Here is an 11,346-nt window from a genome sequence, read left to right as displayed (position 1 = left end):
ATAAAATGAACAGAAATATCAGATTGTTTGTGGTGTCTTTTCCTATTGCATGGGGAAGACTTGGATAAGTACTACCTAATTGTCTCTACTGTCCCGCAAAGAATTAAAGTGAGTATAACCCACGTATCCATTATCTTAATTTTCTAGATCTTATAAGTGGCCAAAATTGAAATTGAATGTCATATGATGCAACTGGGATGTACAGTATGTATTTGTTTATGCATATTATCAGAATCAGAATCAGAAACAGGTTTATTACCAGGTAAGTTGACATGTACGAGGAATTTGACTTGTGTTGTGTTGCATACATAAAAGTTAAACAAAAATTAAAAACACAAATATAAAACTATAAAAAGAAAACAATAATAACTTGAAATATATATATAACTGGAATTCTCATTTCCCTCACTTTGTATAGTCAACATTTGTAGATTAATTTAGACTATAAATGGCAGCACTACTGCCAATTGTGAGATCATATTCCGTATTCCGTTTTACTCTTGTGTTTGCGAGAGAAAAAAGTGTGGTTTTTGCCATTTTTTGCAGAAGCAGCTTTACTCGCGATTGAGAAACACCCTGTAAAGCTGCTTCAGAGCCACTATTTCAAGCATACTACGTCATCGAGTGCCGCCGAAGTACTGTTCCAATCTCCAGTATACTTGGAAATCTACCGACCCCGGCGTACTCCGTTTGGAGAAATATCGAGTGTGCACATGAGTAGACTTCGCGGTCTTAAAATCCCCACAATGCTTTGCGCACGGACCAATTTCCCCAAATCTGTGGCGGAAGATGTAAGGCGGGGCCTCTCATATGACGCACACCTGCACACTTGCTAGCGTGTTCCACTCTTTGGGTGTTTCTCAATCACGAGTATGCTTGCTTGGTAGCACATGTCTGCCGAGCATCTTGCTTCAGAAGCGAGTCAAGAATACTTCCTGGCATTCGGAAAACAAAGTGTGGAACACGCTAGCAAGTGTGCGTCATATGAGAGGCCCCGCCTTACATCTTCCGCCACAGATTTGGGGAAATTGGTCCGTGCGCAAAGCATTGTGGGGATTTTAAGACCGCGGAGTCTACTCATGTGCAGCCTCGATATTTCTCCAAACGGAGTACGCCGGGCTCGGTAGATTTCCAAGTATGCTGGAGATTGGAACAGTACTTCGGCGGCACTCGATGACGTAGTATGCTTGAAATAGTGGCTCTGAAGCAGCTTTACTCGCGATTGAGAAACACCCTCTGTTTTCCGAATGTCAGGAAGTATTCTTGACTCGCTTCTGAAGCAAGATGCTCGGCAGACATGTGCTACCAAGCAAGCGTACTCGCGATTGAGAAACACCCACACCCTCCGTCTCCGTCTAACTCTCTCATTCAAACGTCAATCACTCACTCTGGCGCTCCTGCTGCCCCCTAGTTGTTGGCGGTGTCAACAGCTGCTTTGGGCGCAGTTTGGTGCGCCCCGAGCTGCTCCTATCTGTTGCATTGAAGAGGTGCGGACTGCACATTTACCACTTATAACGAGAGTCAGGCCCAATTCCAAACCACCCCCTACACCCTACCCCTCCGTTTGCACGTTCGCGCGGAGGGTCCGCCACATTAAGTGCCGTTCCAAACCAACAAGTGTGGAGGGGGAGTGGGTTATCAAGCCCTCCAACAGTGAGTCTGCATCGCACCTGACTTCACCTGCTGCTCCACCTGATTGGACCCAACGCTGTGTGTGTCCGTCATGAAACACGCTGTTTATAAATAGTTCTGTGAAAACATTTACTGTAAACTGCACAACATGATGGACATTTTATATTGACATAAAGATGTTAACAACTTCATGGTTAACTCGTATTGTTTTCCAATTTAGGATAATTTACTCATGTTTATTCTATCCCTTAAGTTAAAGGTGGGGTAGGTAATTTTGGAGAAACCAGCTCGAGTGCGCTAGAATTTGGAAATACTCTGGGTGTTTCTCAATCTCGAGTAAAGCTGCTGCAGAGCCACTATTTCAAGCATACTACGTCATCGAGTGCCGCCGAAGTACTGTTCCAATCTCCAGCATACTTGGAAATCTACCGAGCCCGGCGTACTCCGTTTGGAGAAATATCGAGGCTGCACATGAGTAGACTCCGCGGTCTTAAAATCCCCACAATACTTTGCGCACGGACCAATTTCCAAAATCTGTGGCGGAAGATGTAAGGCGGGGCCTCTCATATGACGCACACCTGCACACTTGCTAGCGTGTTCCACTCTTTGTTTTCCAAATGTCAGGAAGTATTCTTGACTCGCTTCTGAAGCAAGATGCTCGGAAGACATGTGCTACCAAGCAAGCGTACTCGCGATTGAGAAACACCCACAGCCGGAAAAAATCTGCCACTTCCTTACAGAGCCCCTCCTCCAACACACACGAACGCGCACATGACCAATGAGGGCACGAGATAATGTGTGCACAGATGGAAGGCTGACAGGCAGGTAGGCCGGGCCGGCTAAAATGATTGGTCGTGCTTTTTACTGCGCTACGGCTTCCACAGATGACATTTTTGTATGTAGTTATTGTCAAAGCATTTAATATATTCATTGCTATTAAAGGCGGGGTAGGTAAGTTTGAGAAACCGGCTCTAGATACACTTTTTGTTATATTCCATGGAATGCTCTTAACATCCCGATAGCAATGAATATCTTAAGTGCTTTGACAAAAAATCCATAAAAAAATGTCATCTGTGGAAGCCGTAGTACTGTAAAAAGCACGTCCAATCATTTTAGCCGGCCCGGCTAAAATAACTGGATGGCCTACCTGCCTGTCAGCCTTCCATCTGTGCACAAACTTATCTCGTGCCCTCATTGGTCATGTGCGCATTCGTGTGTGTTGGAGGAGGGGCTCTGTAAGGAAGTGGCAGATTTTTTCCGGCTGTGTATTTTCAAATTCCAGCGCACTCGAGCTGGTTTATCCAAAATGACCTACCCCACCTTTAAGAGCATTCCATGGAATATAACAAAAAGTGTTTCTGAAATAAATGACATTTAATAACTAACTACTTTATTCATTCTATAATGCTCGATTATCTGTGGATGCTGTCTGTAAAATTGGGTTCAGGCAGATATTGAGATAAGTTATACTATATTGCAAAGAGGGTGCCGAGTCTGACTCACTGGACACTGCATGAGTTAACTAGCTCCAGAAGATGGCAGCAATGCGACATGAAGGATGCAAGCTACACTAAATACACAAGCGAAGAAGAATACAAAATATTGCGCATGGGATCACCATGACAACGTACATCAGCCCAATCTGTTGCTCATATGGTCGGTCCAGCTAAAGGCTACTGTCCGAGCGGCTGAGTATTTGCGTCAGAAGGAGGCCACTACAGCCGGGACACCTTCATCACTATGGTCGTTTCAGTTGAAGAGGTGGCTTCGTCCGTTGTACGAGAGTATCTGAACCGAAAGGTGAGCTGGGTAATAACGTTAACAGTAAGCTTGTGCACGGGCTCAGGACTGTAAACAGTTACCAGAGCTAGCTAGCTAGTTAGTTAGCCCTCAGTGGTACACTGCTTAGGAATTATGATGGGTCACATACATGTCATAGCTGCTACCAGCAAAGTTAACATTTTAGCCACAAACGTGAACATGCAAAGGGCTAGTTTGGATCTTTTAACGTGTTGCTGGATGACTTATCCATTGTCAGTACAGTAGATGAGAAACGGCCACTCTCTCTGGTGTCTTGCCTCTGTTGCATTCACTGAACACGGGAAATTACAATCCTGCCGTCCTCTCTAGTGACATGATGAGGTTCAGGTAAAGCACGGTTAATGTATTATAGTATTGAGGGAGAATTGTCCGGGGCTAAAGAAAAAACATGCAGGGCTTTAGCGACGCCACTGCCTGTCCATAACAACATATTGCTTTGCAAATAGCCTCCATACACCCCCACTTAAATATCCCTTTATACTTGTGGTTTCAAAGAATATAATGTAAAACTCTGTTGATGTGCAGGGTCTCAAGAGGACGATTGCCTGTATGGACGAAGAACATCCTCGCACAAAGGCGAGTATCAACAACAGATCCCACTTGAGGCAGATTCTACACATGGAGGGGCTCTATAGTAATAATAAAGTAAGTCTTGCAGCTGGATATTGGCTACTGGGATGTGGATTAGATGAAAAACAAGTCTGTTGCTAACTTCTCTGTTGTTGCAGGCTCAGAACTCCCCCTTGAAAACATTACTGGAGATTATTGTGAAGCATCATTTTGAGGGGCTTAAGCAGGACAAGATCCCCAGCAATGAAAGTGATCCCCGTCTGTCTGATCAGGCTAAGAGCTGGACTTCTAATTCTCCTGCAGTAACACCAACAGTAATGAATAACAAAAACACAGAGGACAGCACAACAGCTTTTGTTATTAGCAAACACAACATGTTAAGGTATATCACAAGTTTGGTTTTTGATCATTATTTTGTATTTTTGTAAATTAGTTTGAACAAATGTTATTTATCTCTCTTACAGGTCTTATAGAGGAGACTTCTGCACTTCTCAGCCTGAAACAGACCCACTGTCCAGCCACTATCAAACAGGCTTCTGGGCCTATGACCTAGAAGAACAAAAAGACCAGCCAATGAGGGCTTCGCTCCACGACAATGAACGCCTCACCAGAAGTGAAACAGAGAAACAGATTTCAATTACTGAGAGCACCCAAAGGAGCAGAAGTAATCGAATTAGACGTGGAATGATGGCCGGGCCAATAGCTAGCACAGCGCAGGTGCTGGACTACGGATGCAGTACTTAGAAATGTATTCATCCCATCACATTATTCATATTTATCATAACATTTGTCATTAACTATATTTTTCCTTTCAGGATTCAAACAGAAAAAGGCAGAATCGAAAGCTCGAAGGGCCCCATCCGCTGCTAAAAGAAGTTGAAGACAACAGGCAGTCTGTGGATGGGGCTTTAGTGGCTGGGAAACATAAAAAAAGCCCAGAAAGCAGCCAAATACACTCAGCTGACTGTGTTGAAGGGCAATGGGAGATGTGGAGTGCACCAGAGAGATTGCCGAGGGAGAACAGCTTTGAAAAAGTGCAACAAGACGTACGGAAGACTACAAAGTAAATAGCTTTAAGCTGCTTACAGTAGTGATTCTGTTGATACTTTTCTGTGTATTTTTTTTCTTTACTGTTTACGTATTTTCCTATCAATTTTCTTCATAAGATACCTACATTGTGTCCGTTTCTTAGAGTGAAGTCTTTGTCCAGTCCAAATGTGGCAGATTTGGATGTGTCTGAGATGGTTTTAGGTCAGTAATCTGAGAAAAGAGGCCAGATTTTGTATTTGTTGCCTTATATGATGGTGTTGTTAATCAAATTCCAGATGACATTGATGATGATGAGGATCTGGGAGAACTCTCCAAAGTGTCCTTTCACCGAACTGTCGCAGAGCACAGCCATGCAGGCTACCCCAGCCATGCAGGCTACCCCATGGACCAACACACCGCCATGGTTTGTGATTCACACCAGCTTTTCTGAAAAAATGCTTGGGAGTTTCTGTGGTTGCTTTTGATTTTCTGTTCAAGGTTCAAGGTTCTTTATTGTCAAACTAACATAGCTACAGAGTAATTATGTCGTTGAAAATCTTAGGTCACAGGCTGTTTATTTGCTATTTATTTTTTCCCCAGGAATTGAAAGCTGTTCTTCTGGGTACCAGCCTAAATTGTTTCAGTGTTGAATGGAGAAATCAGGGTCTCACGTTCTCAGAAACACATGACCTGAGATACGGAATCGTGCAGAAAAAGGTTGCCTTTAATGTTCCATCTCACTACACTTCACTTATGTAGAAAACTGATTTCCGTATGATTTATTGATTTGCGGTGTTTTGCACTCTGTTTATTTATTTTCTAGGGTGGTCCTTGTGGAGTACTGGCATCCTTCCAAGCCTTTGTTCTAAAGAAACTGCTCTTTGAAAACACTGAGAGCAGCAGTATAGGCCTTCAGTACGTTATCCTGTTAACCTCTGAATGCACTGTTGTAATCACTTGGATGCTTTTTACAGCTGATAATTCACATCAAGGCATGCCTTGTAGCCAATGTTAAGTAATAAGTATCTGCATTTGGTATTAACTGTATTATCACACCACACGTCCTACTTTTGACTCAAATGCCACTTTGTTCTCAGGAGGTTAAGACCTTCCAATTCTACCAGAAGAAAGTGTCTTGTTTTAGCGGCGGCGGAAATACTTTGGCGGGCTGGCGAGGAAAAACAAGCCATAGTTGCAATGTAAGATTATACTTTTTCCACTTAATCTTTTACTTAATCCAGACCAAAACTAAAGAACCTCTTTAAAGGAATGTTATTACCGGTAGTTTGAATGCATGTGAATACTGGCTTAGATGTTGAAGGTCGGGCCGGGGTCACAAAAACTCTAGAAGTCAAAAGTTCACTTCCTGACAAACCTGTTGATCTCAGACGTCCCTGATACATTTGCCGTTTTAGGAGCAGCAGCGATTGAACCTGTTTTTGTGCTTTTTGTCCTACCTCTTTTAAAACAGAAATTCAGGAAGGAATCATTTCACCCCGGCAGGACACTACAAATCTGAAGGAGTGCTTGAAAAGGTATAGAGATGCCACTGCATACACACCTGCTGACATGAGTGTAGAAAAGTTACACTCAAGTAGAGACTGGTAGAATATAGATTAGGAGTTTTATATTTAAAAATATTCAGTATTTTAATTCTACATGTTACAAACATTACTTAACAGAAATTCAATGAGACATTTTTATTAGGTTGAATTTGTGGAATATTACTATGTATATTATGTTATGGTATTGTGTAGACTCAGCCATATTTGGAAAATGCATTTGCACATTTGTAGTTTTTATTTGGAATGAACTGAATAGTGTGTAATAAACAAAGTAAAGCTGTGTCACTACTCCTTTCAATTTACAAAATGAAATGCTGTGGAGGTTTTATAACCAGCTTTTGTTTCAGATAACATGTTTCACTCTGGATAACTTCAAGGACCTGCAGTTGCTTCTGGAGCGGCATATTGATCAGGTGAGAAACCTAAATATTGACTTCCTCAGTTGAATTTTGACTGTCAAATGTTGAAAATAACTGCCAACTTTTTCGCCATAACCTCTTTTCTTCCACAGTTTGAGACTGGGGCATTAGGATGCCTTCTGCTCAGCATATCTGCTGTTCTCTCTCGAACCATTACAAAGTATGCTATGCCTTTTTTTTGCTTCATGACCGAACAACATCTGAAGTATGAATCAGTATAAGCTAGATGAAGAAACATCACCCTTACTGTTTGATCTCTTTATTCTCTCTCTAGAGTAAGAGAGGATATGGACGTGCACACCAACACACTCATTGGAGCCCATGGCTACTGCACACAGGTCTGATATAACCCTAACTACGAATTGCAGGATAATATTAGGAGCATTCAGGATTCTGTTTGTTAGTTTGTGATTCAACATCGCAATTGTTATCAAACAATGAAGGTGCATGAATGGATCGTGATGACATTAGTTAATGAACATAAGTATAAGCATTTTGTACAGCAAAGGGATCTCTGAGTAACACTGATATGGCAGTAAGCAATACTACATACTAATACTGCTGTATGCACAAAATACATTCTGGTTATTAAGTTGTTTTTTTGTGTTTGTGCTCACCAGGAGCTGGTAAATCTGTTGCTCTGCGGCAGGGCAGTTTCTAATGTCTTTGACAATGACATAGAGCTGGATTCAGGCAACGGCAACATGACTCTACTGAAGGGAGTAAAAGAGCACTGTGACGTAGGCCTGCTGTCCCTGTTTGAACACTATAACATCTGTAAGGTGAGTGACTCTGGACAGCCGACTCTTTGGTCCCCCTGCCACTGACAGACCAGATACTAGTCAGATTCAAGTTAAAACACAAGACCTCAGGGGGGATTCTTTGCTGTAATTATGGGCACATCTGTGCCAGCAGAAACACAGATATGCCCATAATTACAGCAAAGAATGTTCTAAAGACTATTATGGGATTTATATGATAGTTAACAACACATACACCGCCTGAAAATGTTTATTCAAAGTACTTCGCACACACGAGAATAGGATAACTAAAGAAAAATGGGCAGTAACCTCTCTGGAGATCAAGCTGTGGGATAGTAAAGTAAATTGACCGACTGAAGTGTAACTAGAGACGTTATGAGAGCACATCAGCCACAATGACAAAATTAGCCAGGGGAATAACGTCAGGTGGAAATGGCCCCTTCCTCACTTCATAGCCAGATACTTTCAGCGTCCTTGCTTGGACTACTATCTTCTAACCTTGGCTTTATTTTGATCTGTAAAGTTATGTGACGACAAAATTGGGCCAGGAATGTACTTTTTGCCACGATGACATAAATGCAGACTCACAAGCTGAGGACAATACTAGTGTCGATGTCCCGGCTGATAACTAGTCAATGAGAGAACGTGGGCATATCTTTAATTTATTCAAAAGTCCAAGGTTTTATTTGAAACTACTGTATGGTAAAACTGGTTCTACTTCAGAGGAAACAGGGGTTGGGTGGTGTCGGTCCTTAAATAGTAGAGGAGGTAGAGCTGAAAACTTTATTCAAACTTGTATAATGGACCTTGCCAAAAATAAATATATTTAAAGTTTTTTGTACACATTAAGTACCAAACACAAGTTCTGTTACTTTTACACAATGGCAATCTGTGTCTACTTTGAAGTACATCACCAGGCATGCATAAGAAAATACCATGACACCATTTATGTTTTGCTGTGGTGCCATAATCACATGCAATAAATGTTTTTAACACTTTGATATGTAAGAAAAAAAAAAAAAAGATTGCCATTTAGCTGAGAGTCCTGGAATTGAAGATATTACTATGCTCTGTTTTCCTCTATCTAAGGTGGGAGCTTACCTAAAGACTCCCCATTACCCTATCTGGGTGGTGTGCAGTGAAAGCCACTTCAGCGTGCTGTTCGGCCTGCAGAGGGAGCTGTTGACCAATCAGGACAAAGGCCTGGAGTTTGACCTCTACTATTACGATGGACTGGCCAATCAACAGGAGGAGATCCGCCTCACTGTCTGTATGTCTGACTATTGTTCTCTGCACATCCCCTCACACCAGTGAATGAGCATTAGGGCATAATAATATTATAATATCTGATCATGATATGATTATTTAAAGTTTATATTATGTTCTCCACCCAATCTCTATGGTCTGGGTCAATGATCAGTGTTATTGCATGTCTTAAAGCTCAGCTATTATGCAAAATCCACTTTTTCATGTCTTTTCTACATAAAGATGTGTCCCCTCTGTGTAAAGAGATTCGGAAAGTTTCAGGAAAAAAGATTCACTCACTTTTTGTCCTGATCCATTTATATAAAAACCTGTCTGAAAATGAGCTGATCAGATTTTGGACGCTTTATGATGTCATAACGATTTTTTGGGTTGTGTAACCATTAGCCAATAACCAACCAAGGTAACCAACCAAGGTAACCGCCCCTAGAGCACCATTGTGTTCTTTTTAACCCAGTATCTCTCTGAGGGGCGTGGAGAGTGGCTCCTTATTTTCATCTAAAGTAACAGACAGAGAATCAGCACTTTTGAAACAGGCCTGAAACAGAGGGGATTATGGGATGCTACAATGATCTGTTTGGTGTTTCGAGCCAAACACTTCAGAGACATGTTTTGTATATATCTGAGACCTATAATATATTGATGAAAAACAGTATAATAGGGGACCTTTAAGTGAAAATGCTAATTTATTGTTTGCATTTTCAGTTGTTGGCAAATCGGCCCTCAGCTATCAAGATGTCGACACTGATCTCATTCCTCCGCTGGAGCACTGCATCCGAACAAGGTAGGGATGTTTAAGCATTTTTAGCACACAGAAAGCCATGTGTCCAGAGATGTCTGGAGATCCTCAAAACAACTATAAAATGTGTTTATCAAATTCCTTGAAGTTGTAAAGAATCATGCAGTTTGCACCTGGGTCAGCTCTTAATGCCTTAAACCGGTTATTTTTTGTTTCAGGTGGAAAGATGCATTTGTCAACTGGAACGACACAGAGCCTATTCTCTGATGGTTTGATGTTATATTAATGATCCACCATTAGCTGACAGTACACCTTTTGCATCATCAATAGAGATCTTTTTACATACATTTTATGATGTTTCCTTCATATTATGTCACGTTTCATATTTATAAATATTTGTTTTAGTATAACCATTGTTTTGTTGTGAGAAACATTGCCATTTGTTACATGATGGCCTGGATCTGAGAGCATTTGCGAGAGTGCAATTTCTTTGAAAAAGGTTAAGTGGTGAATTGGTTTCTAGAGATTAGAGGGAAACTCATACTTTGTTGCTGGTAAAATGTAAATGGCTGTAAGATACTGTATCTTACAGCCATTGACCTCAGTGGCCTTTACTCTTGTTGTCCATATGCTACACTTCATTAGTAAGAGTTCCCTGCTCATTAGAAAATAACTTAATATGTGGGTTTTAATCCAGATAAGTTGAAATATAACTTAATTTCACATCACGTCTTAACTGATTTTGGTTTGTTACTCACTCACATGTTACAGTTTACATGTGTAATGGCCTATAATACAATTGCCTTTCATTATGTGCATGCTTTAAATTAAATAATCTGTACGGTTGTATTATTTTAGTTTTTTTATCTTCATTTATATTTCTGATGTGTTGTCAGGAGAGTAGATTAAATAAACACGGACTCGCATGTGTGTTTGTCAAAGAGAGTGAATATTATATTAAATTACCTCAATGAGTTTTCACTTTTGAAAGATCTCATGTCGTGGAACAGAAAATAAAATCATTCAATACCTCAGCTGTCTCCACACAGTGATGGTGGTTTTGTGTTTATTTGTATGCACGTTTTTTATGAATCTGCTCTTAAGGAATAGAAAACTACTGTAATTTATCCTAAATATAAACTGTATATGTTTGGTAAAAGACTATGTAGTATCAGAGCACAAGGTGTTTTAAGCTAAAAACATTAATCCTTCTGAACACTGTCACTTTATGTTTTCTAAAAAATAAATTGTATTTTTTCTTGAAGGAGAATAAATCTCACAGGCAATGAATGACATGTGTAAATTCAATGTATTGTTATTGACTTTAAATGACTTGATGAGGGTAGTGTTAAGAAGATTACAGCTTGTGTAATGCCTCTTTAGCAAATATGTTCTTTAAAAGATGTTAAACTGTCAGTCAAATGTAAAATGAGGCCTCAGTTATGATGCATGACAAATGCAATAGTACAACATATAAATGGCTCTTAACGTCAGTGCTTGGTGGCACAGAGACCCCTTTGAGCATTGGAGGCATTTCTTTTTACCTC

At 40.7% G+C, this 11,346-nt stretch overlaps 1 protein-coding gene across 1 annotated transcript; it reads left to right on the top strand.

Annotated features, from left to right (window-relative positions):
• The first annotated feature begins 3,228 nt into the window (after positions 1-3,228).
• mindy4 (MINDY lysine 48 deubiquitinase 4) lies at positions 3,229-11,016 on the top strand. Its single transcript, XM_034146701.1, has 18 exons — positions 3,229-3,432; positions 3,979-4,098; positions 4,182-4,405; positions 4,488-4,740; positions 4,839-5,086; positions 5,216-5,274; positions 5,349-5,476; positions 5,653-5,769; positions 5,876-5,967; positions 6,150-6,251; positions 6,524-6,587; positions 6,965-7,030; positions 7,129-7,196; positions 7,311-7,374; positions 7,657-7,818; positions 8,887-9,067; positions 9,766-9,844; positions 10,018-11,016. Exons 1-18 carry the CDS (start codon positions 3,373-3,375, stop codon positions 10,064-10,066), a joined length of 2,136 nt encoding a protein of 711 aa, XP_034002592.1. The 5' UTR covers positions 3,229-3,372; the 3' UTR covers positions 10,067-11,016.
• The last annotated feature ends 330 nt before the right edge of the window (positions 11,017-11,346 follow it).

The sequence above is a fragment of the Trematomus bernacchii genome, unplaced genomic scaffold, assembly GCF_902827165.1.
Source record: "Trematomus bernacchii unplaced genomic scaffold, fTreBer1.1, whole genome shotgun sequence".
In the NCBI taxonomy this organism is placed as follows: domain Eukaryota; kingdom Metazoa; phylum Chordata; class Actinopteri; order Perciformes; family Nototheniidae; genus Trematomus; species Trematomus bernacchii.
This window is presented reverse-complemented; position numbering and strand designations above follow the sequence as displayed.

Bases quoted from the DNA above. Each gene is read 5' to 3' on its own strand.
- mindy4 (XM_034146701.1), top strand. From the start codon at position 3,373: ATGGTCGTTTCAGTTGAAGAGGTGGCTTCGTCCGTTGTACGAGAGTAT. The intron at 4,741-4,838 runs GTGCTGGACTAC...TTTTCCTTTCAG, and splicing joins CAATAGCTAGCACAGCGCAG to GATTCAAACAGAAAAAGGCA. The intron at 5,087-5,215 runs GTAAATAGCTTT...TCCGTTTCTTAG, and splicing joins GACGTACGGAAGACTACAAA to AGTGAAGTCTTTGTCCAGTC.